General features: G+C 43.0%; 1 protein-coding gene across 2 annotated transcripts in view; it reads left to right on the top strand.

The window, feature by feature from the left end:
- Positions 1-12,810, top strand: part of ERP44 (endoplasmic reticulum protein 44) — a 36,993-nt gene extending 24,183 nt beyond the window's left edge. For both annotated transcript variants that reach the window (XM_035135389.3, XM_088655929.1), the window contains exons 6-12: positions 581-696; positions 1,124-1,181; positions 3,089-3,205; positions 5,470-5,581; positions 7,352-7,493; positions 9,985-10,087; positions 12,296-12,810. In XM_035135389.3, the coding sequence (XP_034991280.2) occupies positions 581-696; positions 1,124-1,181; positions 3,089-3,205; positions 5,470-5,581; positions 7,352-7,493; positions 9,985-10,087; positions 12,296-12,397 (750 nt within the window). In that variant the 3' untranslated portion in view covers positions 12,398-12,810. The remainder of the gene's footprint in view (positions 1-580; positions 697-1,123; positions 1,182-3,088; positions 3,206-5,469; positions 5,582-7,351; positions 7,494-9,984; positions 10,088-12,295) is intronic.
- Positions 12,811-16,433: the final 3,623 nt, after the last annotated feature.

Genomic DNA, 16,433 nt, shown 5'->3' with positions numbered 1-16,433 from the left:
CCTGGGTCCCTGCCCTGTAACACTAAACAATGGTTGACTGTGCTCCACTCTGTTAAGGATCCTGGCTTAAAATGGACAAGTCAAATGAACTCTGAATTAAACCAACTGTGGTTAGTTAAAGAAGTCAGCTTCATAACCCATGGTTCGAAGTTGCCTTGTTTAAATTTTTGACTCACAATATTTGGTTCATACTTAATGCTAAACTAGCATCCTTTGAAAAGGAAGTTGAATCCTTCTGGCTGCCTAGCAAAGCAAGGGAGAGAGGTGTGATTTGCTCAGGTTTCTTCAAGCATGCGCAAAAAACAGTGAACCTATGACTTAACATGCAAACCAGCCCTTAGTGGATTATTTTTATGGCTTTCTTGATAATATAATCAGATGTCAGATGTGCTAACTTTAGACAAGTAATCCATTTTGCAACAAAGAGGGACTTTGTATTCATTATATATTCATAAACCTTTAGCATATCCTGACACTCCATTGGTCTCAAATTGGAATCATCCCCCCCCCCCCCCGGCTCAAGGACTGAAAGTTAAATGAAAATTCAGATTATAATACCTCATGTGTTTTTTTGTTACAGCACAGTAAAAGAAATATTATTGGATACTTTGAACACAAAGACTCTGATAATTTCAAGACATTTGAAAAAGTAGCAAATATTTTGCATGATGACTGTGTCTTCCTTGCTGCATTTGGGTAAGATTTGTTGTTGTTGTTTAAAAAAATACAATGATATATTTGGGTAGCTCAAATACTACTGTATTAAATGCAGAAGAGTAGCATTAATCCACTGAGACCACACATCAATGAATACATGATTCCATAAGATATATTTCTCCAGCATCCCTCCAGAAATCCTGCTGACAGGAATCTTAAGAACTAGGGACACTTGCTTCCAAAATCTGAATTTGAAGGTATTGTTTCCTCAAAGAAGCTACTCCGTGCCCCGTTTTTGTAATCTCCGCATACTCTGCCATGGGGGAAAAATACTGTCTGGCTTGGTTTGCAGTAGAGACTGGGATACTAACTGTAAATCTGCTCCTTGCCCTGTATGTTGTAAGTGTACTTAACCTTGTGTGTACTTAACCTTAATAAGAAGATAAATTGTAACTACCTGTCTTAGGTCTGTTTCCAAACCAGAACGATTTAGTGGGGACAACGTGATCTATAAGCCACCTGGGGTGAGTTTAAATATTTTTCTATCCCTTATCCTTGTATTTGATAAAGTAGCTAGCCCAAATCATGTAGTCCTCATATTGGATTTGGTGCTTCTTGCCAGCCGAGCATGTTAAAGTTGCAGTTTTCTAGTGAATTAAGCTAGAGGTTTTTTGTTTTTTGTTTACCACCTGATTGTGGAGATGCCCAAGATTGAAACAGGGAATTAATATCTACTCACCCAACAATATGCACATAGTTACGACACCAAATATATGATAGGCACCTCTAGTAATGGTGTTCCACAAGTTGCTTGCAACACACCTATTCATCCGCACATTCCTGAGCACTAGTTTTTAATTCTAGCTCTATTATAAATTCTATGGTAATTGTGTTTGTTTAGTATTTTACTGTTTTATTATGCTAGGTTTTAATCCTATAAACTCCTTTGTTTTGTTTGGAAGCTATTGTATAAATGTTTAGATAAATGAGATAAATAGGTAAAGGTACCCCTGACGGTTAGGTCCAGTCATAGACGACTCTGGGGTTGCGCGCTCATCTCGCTCTATAGGCCGAGGGAGCCGGCGTTTGTCAGCAGACAGCTTCCGGGTCATGTGGCCAGCATGCCTAAGCCTCTTCTGGTGAACCAGAGCAGCGCATGGAAATGCCGTTTACCTATTTATCTACTTGTACTTTGAGGTGCTTTCGAACTGCTAGGTTGGCAGGAGCTGGGACCAAGCAACAGGAGCTCACCCCGTCGTGGGGATTCAGACCGCCGACCTTCTGATCGGCAAGCCCTAGGCTCAGTGGTTTAGACCACAGCGCTACCCACGTCCCTTCATGAGATAAATAGATCTAAGTTATTGATTGTCTAGGTGCTTTAGAAATCTAACAGTTGAAACTTCCAAAGAGGAAGATTGTGTAGTGATTCTGGAATTCTTCAGTAAAAAAAGAAAGCTTGGGTGTGTGACAAACCTTTGGCATATTAGCTACAAGTTCCACATTTTGAAGCCAGTTAATAAACAAATCTGACTCCTTAAATTTAACAAAAGATATAATCACTTTCTTCCTTATAACACTTTTGGATTTGAAACTTGGATGTAGCATTTCAGAACTACAGTGGTGCCTCGCTTAACGAATGCCCTGCTTAACGAAATTTCCACTTAACGAAAGGTTTTTTCTAGTGGAGATTGCCTCGCTAGACGAATTCGTTTTACGAAAAATTCGTCTAGCGAATCGCGGTTTCCCATAGGAATGCATTGAAATTCAATTAATGCGTTCCTATGGGCAAAAAAAATCCAAAAAAAATTCAATGCATTGCTATGGTATTCACTAGACGAATGTTTCATTATAAGAAAAGACCCGTGGAACGAATTAAATTCGTCTAGTGAGGCACCACTGTAGTGCACACCTCCATAGCTACTTTGGGCAGGGTGGGGGGTGTCCCTTGGAATGGATGTCATAAAAAATACATACATTTTTAATTCTATAGAGAGATGGAAAATCTTAGTAGTAAACACTGTATTATTGGTCATGGTACTATTGATGGTCCACATTAGTCATCTATGTCTGGCACCTTTTTAAAGAGCCAAACTTCCCCAAGTCTCATGAAAACAGCATCCTATTGAGAACTTACCCCCTCCTAGGTGTAATGTCTAGGTGGTCTCTCCATATGATATTGCAGTATCATGCTGTGCTTTCCCATGCCCCATGCTTGATGCCGTTAACGGCTGCTGGCTAGCAGGGTGTGAGGAACCTTGCAACATGCTGCTGCCTAGACTCTATGGCAGGGGAAGAAGGAGATTGCCACAGGGCGCTGAGCTCTATGGCATCTCCATCACGGAATATTACAATATGTATATTTTAACGGTGCACAGTGTTCTTGTTTTTTCCCTACTGATGATTTGACAAAACAATAATCCGCTTTTAATAGGAAAATGCTCCAGATATGGTTTACTTGGGCTCTATGACCAATTTTGACTTGGCTTATGCATGGACTCAAGATAAATGTGTTCCACTTGTTCGTGAAATTACATTTGAGAATGGAGAGGTAAGCAGTGTCTGATTCTCCAATCTTTCTAGATATTTAAGTGAGAAACATGTTTGGGCCACCCACCCTCCCCCCATCTACCTCTCTTCCCCTTTTCTTCCCAATGCCTCAACAAATGAAACTGATTTGTAAAAATGTTATGAGAGACATTGCACATATCTTTGTGAACTAAGAAAACCTCTAATAAACAAAAAACAAAAAATGTTCTCCATTTACTTTATGATATCATGTTTTTAGCTATAAATTCCCAAGTCTGATATATTCTTAAGTCAGAGCAAATGTTGTTTGTACAGCATGAATGATGGCTTGTATTTGAATAGTATACGCTGCATACCCTACCCATATGGTTATGCAGCATCGGAGGAAGGGAGTGGGGGGGTGCAGGCCGCCCTGGGCGTCATCACTGAGGGGGGTGGTGACAAAATGTCAAAAATATGAGTTTGATTTAAAATTGGGCTCACTAGTTCAGTCAGCAAACATAATGAAATGCAGCTGGCACTGGGCGCCACACCGCGGGGGCTGGCACTTACCACGAGGTCTGCAGTGTGCCCGGGCCACGCATCTCTCCTGGGAGTGATGTGGTGGCTTGGGCGCCTGCAGGCTCCATGCTGCCTAAAACGGCTGCGTGGGACTTGCGTCAGTCCTCCGCCTCTCCCTCAGCCACCCTACAGCTGAGGGGGAGGCGGCGGAGGGGCTCCATGCAGTGTGCCCCGCCCCCATGGGCCGCTTGCCCCACACCTGGCTGCAGGGCACGGGCGCTGCACACAGCACCTGAGCGGCTAGCTCCGCCACTGTGGTTCTGCAGATTTTTGTGTTTTCTTGGTTGCATCATAAGTAAATGTGTTAGTGTCGTGATCTAGTACAGTGGTACCTCTACTTACGAATTTAATGTGTTCCAAACACACATTTGTAAGTCGGGAAAAAGTGTAAGTTGAATCCCATAGGAATGCATTGGGAGAAAAAGTTCGTAAGTAGAAGCAACCCTATCTAAAAATTCGTAAGTAGAAAAAAATCCTATCTAAACCGCATCCAAGATGGCGGACGGAGCTCCGTTCGTAAGTAGAAACATTCGTAAGTAGAGTTATTCGTAAGTAGAGGTACCACTGTATAAGAGTATCCAGGAATTGAGGAGAAAAACGAGCTATTAGGTACAGGTGTCGTGCCCTCCCCCCTCCCCCATTTATGTGCATATCGACTCATGCACGACTATGCTGGGAAATAAAGAAATAAATCAGTTGGCCGCTCCTACCTACTGCCAAAATCCTCACCCCCTGTGCTGTGGAGCACGTGTCCACACAAACACACCAGCCCAGCCCCAGCTGCAGCTGCAGCATCACACTCAAGGTGTGAGCAGGCAGGCAGTGTCGCCACACCCCATATGCGCTTGCCCATGTTGCCACACAAGCTGCTCATCCCTGCCTAGGCCGCTGCTGCCAATGCCAGCCGCTGAACCTCAGACAGTAGAGATAGGCAGGAAGAGGGGACCAGAGTACATAGTTTGAGCTATATATAAAAATATGCCCGGTGAAGCTGAACAAAGCAACACATTAGAGCTTGTTGGTTTATTGGGTGGCGCTCATCCCATGTGCTGTTGTCCTGCTGGAATGGAAGGAACACCTGGAATAATTTAGGACTGAGGTGGTTAGCATGCAGAGCAGGCCAAAACCTTATCTCCCTTACCCCCACGTGGGTTACTTCTTCAAGCAGTTTGCACCTATCCAGGCATGCCTGAGTTTGGTAAATAAGTTACAGTAGTAAAAAGCAACCTGACATATCAGCCAAAGTGTGCTTTTTGCTGTCTCCTGGGGTTTTGAACCAGTTGCTCATCATTGCTTTTATACCTTTTAACTGCTGGAACAAGTAAAATTTTACTCCTCTGTTTTTAACAAATGACCAAATATTGGCCAAATGTATATACCATGAACCTGATAAAACCTGATTCTGGCTTACACTTCGTATTTTAATTTCCCCATTGGAAGTATTTGAACTTCCAGCTCATGAAAATGTTTAGCTTTTTTGTTTTGGAGACTGTTCCCATGCTAAAACAAAGATTGATTTGGAGTGTTACAGGTTCATCTGAATAGCTAATTATGTTTTGTACCTTGAAAGCTTTGTCAACTCTAATTTGAATACTGTACTCCTTACATACGTAATATGCGAAAATTTGATAAACATGGAAGTCCTGCAGATACAGCTGAAAATGTAAGGGAAAAAGTGGTAGAAAATGGAAATCACTCTTTGCCAATTCTTCTCTCTCCACATAGGAATTGACAGAAGAGGGCCTTCCTTTTCTTATACTCTTTCATATGAAAGATGACACAGAAAGTCTAGAGAAGTTCCAGCAGGAAGTTGCACGGCAGTTAATAAGTGAAAAGGGTAGGTGTGTGTTGTTGCCTTGCACTTTGCATTTAATTCAGTTTGTGTGTGTTGCCTTTGAATCCAGAAAACAATATTAATTGACAAATCAGAATTTAATTTTTTTTCCCTGTGAGTGAAAGAGATCCTCTAGAATGGGGCAGGGTAACCTGCCACCCTCCAGATGTTGTTGGACGACAGCTCCCATCATTCCTGGCCATTGGCTATGCTGATTTGAGGTTGTTGGAGTCCAACAGCATCTGGAGGGCCAAAGGCTCTCCAGCCTCGTTCTACATACTATCTTCATTAGTACCCACCATGGCAGGTTTATGTTACAGCCACTCAAGTAAGTAGACTACGATCGGTCAACTTCCACATAAACAGGTTAAGGGTCTGTAGAACATAAAGACAAAAGAAGAGCCTTTCTGGATCATGCCAAAGTCCCATCCGTGGCCAACCAGATGCCTATGGGAAGCCCAGAAGCAAGATCCAAGTCCAGAGTACTATTACAGGACATAACATTTTCCTGTGCAGCATCCTCTGCAAACTTTGTAGCTCACATATATGATCAGCAGCATAGGGCTGTTCTTTCCATTTTTGAGAATGATCTTGGGGATCTTTAAAATTCATCCCTAATGTGCAGAGTGCCTGTAATGTGCTGCTGTTGGTGGTAGCTGACTTGCTAGGGTTTGAGTCAAAATGAGGATGTGGGGAATGGAGCTACTTTAAGCAGCACCTGAGGCTGCAAAGCAGGTGTGTGTCAAGGTGTTGAAAAGCGGTGGAAGCTGATGAAGTGGGACATGGGATGAGCCTACTGATATCACTGCAGGGTGATCTCCAACTCACACTTGCAGTAGATCAACTTAAATCAATGGACTTCAGTTTCTTAAGTCCATTGATTTCACTTGGCCAACTCTGAATCCAATTAACACTGGATTCACAGTCTGGATTACACAGTCTATAAATTCACAGATCTTTTAAAACAAACAAACAAACAAGAACTGAGCTTAAAATGGAGGACGTAAGGAAAAGGCTAGAAGGAAAGCAATAGAAAAATGTTTCTGAAGAGTCCTTGCTTAGGCTAAGGAAAGATCACATATAGAGAGAAATCTACACTAGGGAAGAGTTCTTCACCATGCTTCATCCCAAATTGAGAATGGAGTTGCATGGGACATGTGCAATTGTTTCTACAACTGATTGCAAAAAAAATGGCTGTTTAAACATACTTTGCAGACACTTCCAGCTGTATTTAGGGTTGCCAGACTCAATAGTGGACAGGACTTCTGTGCCTTTAATTGCCCTGCTCTCTTTTGAGTCTGGAAACCTTAAAGAGAAACCAGCAGACCCTTTGCTTGGAAATTAAACAAAGGGTCTGCTGGTTTCTCTTTAAGGTTTCCAGACTCAAAAGAGAGCAGGGCAATTAAAGGCACAGAAGTCCTGTCCACTATTGAGTCTGGCAACCCTAGCTGTATTCCATGGCTTCCCAGTGCATGTATGCAAGTATAATATGAATGTTTGCAGTAGTTTCATGTTTATTATCTACAAACACTTTTTATGGTTTCTGCTTATGTAGAAAATTCATCACCTTTGTGGTGGTGCAAGGTTAATAAATGGATGTTATAAAAAGAGTTCTTTTATAATTGGTCTGTTGTGGATGTCACATGGAAATATCTCTACCAACACGTGGGCATATCTCTACCAGTAATTATCTAAATACCTATTAAGTATAGTGTTGTTTGTTGTAACTTACATTTTTTAAAAACAAACTAAAGTTTGCTTCTGAATTTCAAGGTACGATAAACTTTTTACATGCTGATTGTGACAAGTTCAGACATCCACTCCTCCACATTCAGAAGACTCCAGCAGACTGTCCTGTTATTGCTATTGACAGTTTTAGGCACATGTATGTCTTCCCAGACTTCAGTGATGTGGCGTGAGTAGATGATTTCTTTTCTCTTGGCCGTCCAGCCTTGAAAAGAGGGAGGGGGCTCGTGTGGGGAGAGGGAGAGGGTGGACAACCAATGCCTTTTTCATATTATGTAGCAGTGTGTAAAAAAAATTAAATGCTTCCCCCAGTCCCACCAGCCACTCTGGGTTTGGATGTGGTAGAGCAAAATGCAGTCATCATTCAAGGCCCCTCATACCCAATACAATAATTAAATGCTAAAATGCGCTGGATTTTAGAGAGTCCCCTGTGGGTGTTCACACAGCTATCATGCATGCCTGTGCGTGGTGGTGGTGGGGGGGTCTATTCCCCCTTCCTGCTGTAGTTTCTCTGCACTGCTGGATTCTGCTCCACCTGGTCCCCCTGTGTTGCGGCTTTGGGCAACATACAGTGCTAGAATAGGAAGGAGGGGTCTTTGGATTCTGAAAAACATGGGCCTTTGGATTCTGACTATTTTTGAAAGGAAAAGAAAATGGATTGTTCTAGAAGGAGCACACGGTAGATTCTCAAAGCAGCATATGCTGATGGTCAGATGCTTTTGAAGAAGAAAACAAAGATAAATAACTGGAGGGATAAGTCCCAGAGGGCCCCTGCTGTTATCCAAATCTATGGTGCAACCACAGTTGGAGCACTGTGTACAATTCTAGTTGCCTCACCACAAAAAGGATATTGTTGTTGGAAAAGGTTCAGAAAAGGGTGGCGAAGACGATCAAAGGGATAGAGCAACTCCCCCATGAAGAAAGGTTGCTGTGTTTGGGATTTCTTATTTTTAGAGACAAGGCAAAGCATGATAGAAGTTTATAAATGTATGCAAGGCATAGAGAAAGCGGGTAGAGAAAAGTTATTCCTTTCTGATAACACGAGAACTCACAATGAAGCTGAATGTTGAAATATTTGGTACAGGTAAAAGAAAGGACTTCTTCACACAGCACATAGTCATACTGTGGAATTTGTCGTCGTCGTCCCCCCCCAGGAGACAGTGATAGCAACCAACTTGGATGCATTTAAAAGAGGATTAGGCAAATTCATGGAGGAGGAGGAGGCTACTAGCTAGGATGCCTATGCTCTGCCTTTACCCTTGGAGGCAGCAATGCTTCCAAATCCCAGTTCCAAATACAGAAGCAGAGAAATGCTTTTGTGCTCATGTTCTGCTGCTTGGGTGCGCACTGTGAGAACAGGCTGCTGGACTGTATGGGCCACTGGCTCGTGTTACGTTCATATGACTTGAACCATGATGGGATGCCCCTCCCCCATGGACCAACAGGGTGCAGTTCATCTGCAGGACCAGTAGCAATTGAAGTAGAGGGTTGTTAACGTAACATAACGATCTTGTATATTGTTATGATAGAGACAAATGTTTTGAGCCTCCTGGTTTGGGCTCTCTTCATATTGCAGCGTTATACTACTGTGTTTCCTAGATTTCTGTATTTAGCACTTAACATACTACTGGCTTAAGCCACCTAATCTTCAGAGTTCTGATGCTGGCAACATACAGAACACTGGTTGCTGTATTCAAGCAGCCTTTGGTGTAGGGAAACAGTGGATGATCTCTGAAGAAATTTAAACTGATACGCCATCAGTGTTCATCTCTGGTGTCTATGCAATTACTCAAGCACTGGAGAAGCTTTCAAAGGCATTTTTGTCAATACAGCTACCTGACAGTCATTTGTATTTGTGAACTGTGCATTTGGCACCTGCTGTTCTCTGCTGTATTGTAGTAAGCAGGGGGCTGAAGGGAACATACAATGAAGTTATTGGGTTGGCCAGCTCTGTGGGAATTAATGAAGGGAATAAATGCTTGCTGTGTCCTCAGGAGCAAGGAAGAAAAAAGAGCTTTTGGAGTAGCTTGCCCCAGGCCCTGGTGTAGCTCTCAACCCTGTATTATTGACTTGAAGAAAACCTTGGACATATGAAATATAATCATACATTTTTTATTTTAGATTTTGTTTAGGATTTAGTTATTTTTTTGTACGCAGTTTTTGTGTGAAAGGCTAAATGCTTTTTTCAAAGGGACAGAATGATTGTCTTTTGTAAGTCCACCCTAAATGCAAGCCTCCCATTCTTTTTATTAGCATAGAAAATACAGATTGCATAGGCAAATAGGAAAAAGAATAAAGTGAGACTGGGAAAGGAAAATTAGATTGCTAGGAAAAGGAGGGAAAGCTGGATATTGGACCAAAGGTAGAACAGGTATAAACCAGCAATACTGCAGTGCTCAGTGGATTCCATGTGAACTTGTTTGGTACTTGTACTGAGTTTTTGATGTCATCCTCTTTGCCTGCATTTTAACATGCTCTTAGAACTATTTTTTATTCCAGAAGGCAGTCATATTTTATTGTGAGCAGCCTTAGGTTTGATTATATCATAGAAAGGCAGAGCGCATCTTCCCAGGCCACAGAACAAAGGTGTCGTGAGCATTCTGGATTTTGTTCAACTTTATCATTTTTATTTGTGTGGATTTTTTTTGTCTTTGTTTCAGTACTCCAGGTAAACTCAAGCAATTTGTACAAGATTTGCACTCTGGGAAACTGCACAGGGAATTTCACCATGGCCCAGATCCAACTGATATAGCACCTGGTCAGGTAAGAGCAAGCACTTTAGTCCTGCCCTGTTGGGCAAGGTCTGAAATTGGCAATATTAAAGCAAGCATGAGCATTCTGTTATTCATGGGAAGACTGTGTGGTTTAGAAGGAATTATTCGTCATATGTGGGGGGGGGGATCTTGATCTTTTCCACATCAAAATTGAACTTAAATTTATATATTGAATATAAGTAATTGTCATTAAAACCTAGTGATTTTTAATCCTGTACACACCACCACACACACACAATTTATTTAAACTACTCTTTCTTCCTAAGGGGATCAGAAAAACAGTAAAACAATATAAACATACAACAGTCAACGCTCCGTGTCCCCTCCTGCAGAGGATCCTGCTCATGAAAAGCTTTAACATTTACCCACTTTATCATTAAACCTCTTCTGACCATGACAAAGGAACAAATGAAAGTTCCCTCACCTTCAGATTACTATCAGCTCAACCCATATGCGGGGATGTCCAGAGCATGCCCCCTTGAATGTGTGGGACCAAGCATAATTTAGAACAGGCCCACAGTTTTCATGTTGCCATGAAATTCTGAGCTGCTCCTAACAGGGAAGCCCCAGTATGAACAGTCTGGCAATAGCATGGCCCAGTGTTCAAAAGTCCTTTTGTTCTAGGTGTATATTGCGACAGGGAATTCCATTAGCGTCAGCAGTTTCTGAGCTCTGGGTGCAGTACTCTGCCTAAGATTTCAGATTAAAAGTGCCGAATGGAAGAAAAGGAAGACCTTTTTCTGCCTCCCCACTTCCAGCTACTCTGATGACTGGAGAAGAGTCACTCTTAAGAATATTAAAGGGGTGGGCAGGGGAAGGACTTGACCTTGTGAAAAATGGACATAATATTTTTAGCTGCAGTTCATTCATTTTCAGCTTTGTATTCTTGTTATCCAAGGGACCCAGATGGCACTGTGGGTTAAACCACTGAGCCTAGGGCTTGCTGATCAGAAGGTCGGTGGTTCGAATCCCTGCAACGGGGTGAGCTCCCGTTGCTCGGTCCCAGCTTCTGCCCACCTAGCAGTTTGAAAGCACGTCAAAATGCAAGTAGATAAATAGGAACCGCTACAGCGGGAAGGTAAACAGCATTTCCATGTGCTGCTCTGGTTTGCCAGAAGTGGCTTTGTCATGCTGGCCACATGACCTGGAAGCTATACGCCGGCTCCCTTGGCCAATAATGCGAGATGAGCGCGCAACCCCAGAGTCAGTCACGACTGGACCTAATGGTCAGGGGTCCCTTTTACCTTTATTCTTGTTATAAAAAAGCACACTTAGACATTTTGTTGTTGTGCCCATAACTTAGGTTTAAGGTGCCATTTAGCTCCTAGCCTTCATATCTAAGTTTCTAACACTGGCATGACCTGTTGCCTGGGAGGACCTGGATGAACTGGAATTAAAAACAACAACAACCCTATTAGCATACTTCACTCAGTAATAGTCTGGCTGGCACCCCCACCATACCTTCCTGCTACCTGAGACAGCTTCTGTGGCTGAATCCCCCAGAGCAACTCCCCTTCTCCACAAACACATAAGGATAGTCAGAAAACAGGTGAGGCTTTCATCTTATGGAAGCTAAATAGGTCTGCATCTGGTCAGTGTCTGGATGGATGACAGCCAGATGTACCAGATGCACACAACCTTGAGTTCCAAGGTGGAAGAAAGACAGGACATAACTGTAATAAAATGCCAGCAGTCAGTCCAGTTATACAGCAGAGGACAATACCAAAATCAGAGTTGTCCAAACTAAACAGACATTTGCTTCAGAATAAGAGGGCCCAGTGGTAAAGGTTGTGTTTAGAAGGGTGACTTGGGGAGGGGAGAGAGGGTGTGCATGGGTGTTGTTTCCTGAAGACACTTGAATGTGTTTGGGGGGGGGGTGATCCAAGGGAGGGGGGAAAATATTGAGCATGGGCAGGAGAGATGAGCTTCCTGTTGGAGCAGAGAACTTGTGGGTTTGAAAGAGTGGTGTTGAGTTTTGGAGTTCAGACTCCACCTCTGCCTTCTCATTTTGCTGAGCAAGTTTTTTTGTTTGTTTCAGTCTTGCCAGTTTCCCTTTTGGGAAATGGGTATGCTACTGGTGGCAACCATTCTGCGACGGTGCCCATGACATCATCAAATTTTTAAATGGGCCCAAAATGGTTAGTGGCTCCTAGTCCATAACGTCTTCATAGCATATCTGTTATTTTGTTCTTTCCAGCCACTTCAAGACATAGTAAGCAGCCCACCTGAAAGTTCATTCCAGAAGCTAGCACCCAGTGGACATAGATACACCTTATTGCGGGAAAAAGATGAACTCTGAAAGCTCGGAACCATCTCATAAGCCTTTCAAAACAGCAGCCGCGACTCCTGTGGGGTGGAAATAGGAAACCTATATTTTCATAAATTCTCTGTGTTTTTATTTTTAAACTTTTTTTTCTTTGCTCCCTGCGATTTGTAAATATGTGAGTGTCATTTTGGACGGCATCTTTCCAAAGTTCTTATTTCATCAAATTGTTAAGTAAAACTTTTTTAAAAAAAATCCAAATGAAGGTGTTGACATGGCCAGCAACATGCTGTTAACTTGCACTATCCCATTAACAGGACTTCTAGGTTTCCTTTGGTGTAATCTGACCACCTTATCCTTTACTTCCACATGAACATCATTTTGTTAATTTGTTTATTGATGGGCTATTCTGGATACTTGGGAGGGAAATAAATTACAATTTTACATAATTTGTGTTGTGGTTCCTTACTGTGTGTGTGTGGTTTTTTTTTAAAGGAGTGGGTAGAGAATGGAGAAACATTCAGTGGCCCTCTTACAAACTCAGCCTTCTTGCTTTTTTTAGTTATATCATGAGATAGAGGGGGAATCCACTGTGATAGAGATGCTAGGGGGGGGAAAGAAATCAGCTATGGGACACTAAGCCAGAGAAATAAAGAACTTGCCTGAGTGCTGCATACTATTAGCATATCAATATTTTCGTGCCATTATTTTAATCTGATAACTTTTCTGTAAACCGCCCTGTGGTCCTCGTGCGAAGGATGGCATGTCAATTTAATCCTGGCTTATAAAAAGCATAATGCCTGAACCCGTTCAACAGCTACTACTTTCATGACAATCAGTTTCAGTACCATTTGTTTGATAGCTGCCTTTTAAAATCTAATTTCCATAGCAATAGTTTTAATTGCTATCCAGATTGATTGGTAGACGTGACTGAACAGTTTGGAATTTCACACATTCAGAAGAAGATTGTGACAGGTCTTTTCTAGGGCACAGTGTGAGGTGTGGAAGAACATACAGTTCAAGTGGTCTCCGACAAAAAAAAATGCTTTGCATAGAAAGCTAGTACACTAGGGAACAGTTTTCACTAGAACCTGTCTTTCTGGCATGCTACCCTTGCCATCCACAGGGAAGTTTTGCTATGGGTGGGTTGCTGAGTAATCCTCAGATGCATCTTAAAGTGGTACAGTCTGAAGGACTTCACTGCTACCATTAATAGTTTTGGAACAGTCTATCACCTTGAGCTCCATAGAATTATAGAATTAGTCAAGTTGTAAGGGACCATGAGGGTCATCTCAGTCCAACTCCCTGCAATGCAGGAATGTTTTGCCCAAAGTGGGGCTCAAACCTATAACCCTGCTGACTTGAATAGAAAGGCAGCATGTCGATTGTTGCTCACCACTATCTGAAATAGGTAAAGGGCCCCTGACCATCAGGTCCAGTCGTGTCCGACTCTGGGGTTGCGGCGCTCATCTCGCTCTATAGGCCGAGGGAGCCAGCGTTTGTCCGCAGACAGCTTACGGGACATGTGGCCAGCATGACAAAGCTGCTCCTGGCGAACCAGAGCAGCGCACGGAAACGCCGTTTACCTTCCTGCTGGAGTGGTCCCTATTTATCTACTTGCACTTTGATGTGCTTTCAAACTGCTAGGTGGGCAGGAGCTGGGACCGAGCAACGGAAGCTCACCCCATTGCAGGGATTCGAACCGCTGACCTTCTGATCAGCAAGCCCTAGACTGTGGTTTAACCCACAGCGCCACCTGCGTCCCTTGTTGCTCACCACTATCTGAAATACAAATGAACAATTTTGCGTAATTTTCAATTAAAGGATTTTGGAGGAACTTAAAAATTAGTTAATATTAAGGTAGCTGTATGTGGTACAGATGGAGAAAAGACAGTTTAAGACATGGATCAATGTATCTGTGAACAGGTACAGTGGTACCTCGGTTTAAGTACACAATTGGTTCCAGAAGTCTGTACTTAACCTGAAGCATACTTAACCTGAAGCGAACTTTCCCACTGAAAGTAATGGGAACTTGATTAATCCGTTCCAGACGGGTCCGCGGAGTACTCAACCTGAAGCGTACTTAACCCAAAGTATGAGTGTAATTGGTTCTGGAAGTCCGTACTTAACCTGAAGCGCACGTAACCTGAAGCGAACTTTCCCCTTGAAATGAATGGAAAATGGATTTATCCGTTCCAGACAGATCCACGGAGTACTTAAACTGAAAGTACTCAAACCGAAGCGTACTTAAACCGAGGTGTGACTGTATTGCTCCTTGGCTTGGGGGGTGATACATTAATGCAGCCCCAAACAGTTCTGCCACCATGTAACCAGGGGGGGGGGGCTTGTGTAAAGATGCAGTGGGCGGAGGCACTGGTTGCAAAACTTCGCTTTGTGCAAAGTCAGCCTTACATTTGACTCACATTGCAAGCAACCTATCACATCTTTAAACAATGGCTGATCTAATTGAGAATTGAGAGTAAATATGGGGTCACCTGCCTGTGCTTACAGTAAATTGTAGAAACTACTGTTAAACAATGGTAGAATCACGCTAAAGGGATTCTTGTTTGTAGTGGTGGTTTTTCATATGTGCACAACCTTGGGCAAGCAGCGATACCAGATCAGACAAAACACCCAACATTCTTACAAACTTATGCTTGTTCAGATGAAAGGCTTAACTTTCCAGCCTCTTTTCCACAGTGGCTAACTGGGTGCCTCTGAGAGCAGCCCCCCCCCCCCAGAAACAAAAGCAGGACATGAGCACAGTAGCCCTCTCTTTCTCTTCTTGCTAATCCTACCACAATTCAGAGGCCGCCTGCCTCTGTTCCTGGATGCAGCGTAGAGCAGGCACCCCCAAACTGTGGCCCTCCAGATGTTTTGGCCTACAACTCCCATGATCCCTAGCTAAGAGGACCAGTGGTCAGGGATGATGGGAATTGTAGTCAAAAACATCTGGAGGGCCGAAGTTTGGGGATGCCTGGCATAGGGTCATCATAACAGCCATTAGTTGAGTAGCAGCTTGATAGCCTTGTTGATACGAGCCAGTTTGATCTCATTTTCTCTTGAGAAAATAGCCTACAAGTATTAAAGTAAAATGGCCTTTCCATCCATTAATTTGCCACATCCTCTTATAAGGCCCTCTTAAGTTGGTAGCAAATTGTTGTTGCTGTTTAGTCGTGTCTGACTCTTCGTGACCCCATGGACCAGAGCACGCCAGGCACTCCTGTCTTCCACTGCCTCCCGCAGTTTGGTCAGACTCATGTTGGTGGCTTCGAGAACACTGTCCAACCATCTCGTCCTCTGTCGTCCCCTTCTCCTTGTGCCCTCAATCTTTCCCAACATCAGGGTCTTTTCCAGGGAGTCTTCTCATGAGGTGGCCAAAGTATTGGAGCCTCAGCTTCAGGATCTGTCCTTCCAGTGAGCACTCAGGGCTGATTTGGTAGCAAATACCATAGTTTAACTATGTACTGTGTGGAGAAGTACTTTTGTCTGTCCTAAATTTCCCACCATTTAGCTTCATTGGATGGCCCCCCAGGCTTGCCAAAGCCCAAAGAGCATCTAGAGGAATAGTAAGAACTTTGTTTAGTCAGGCTTATTATTATTTTAGGGTAATTTTAATTATTCCTTTAAGCAGCCTCTTAAAAGAAGGGATGGAGGAAGAAGTCTAGGCCATCTGCTGCCTTGGTTAGAAGCAGTGGCTGCTTTCACTGTTTTGTTAAACCACATTTCTTAGTCAAACATAACATTGTCAGACATGCCCCAACCGTTCTATGGAGATTGGTTGTATTGTAAGTTTAGTGATGCAAAGAGATGCTACCTATCTAATATGGTTGGTTTTGCCCCAGCCGGAATTAAGATTGCCGGAAGAAATATCAACAACCTCAGATATGCAGATGACACAACCTTGATGGCAGAAAGTGAGGGGGAATTAAAGAACCTTTTAATGAGCGTGAAAGAGGAGAGCGCAAAATATGGTCTGAAGCTCAACATCAAAAAAAAACCAAGATCATGGCCACTGGTCCCAACACCTCCTGGCAAATAAAAGGAGAAGAAATGGAGGCAGTGAGAGATT

Source organism: Zootoca vivipara, chromosome 12 (genome assembly GCF_965207765.1).
Source record: "Zootoca vivipara chromosome 12, rZooViv2.hap1.1, whole genome shotgun sequence".
NCBI lineage: Eukaryota > Metazoa > Chordata > Lepidosauria > Squamata > Lacertidae > Zootoca > Zootoca vivipara.
Note: the sequence above shows the minus strand (reverse complement) of the source record. Positions and strands in the feature narration are given on the sequence as shown.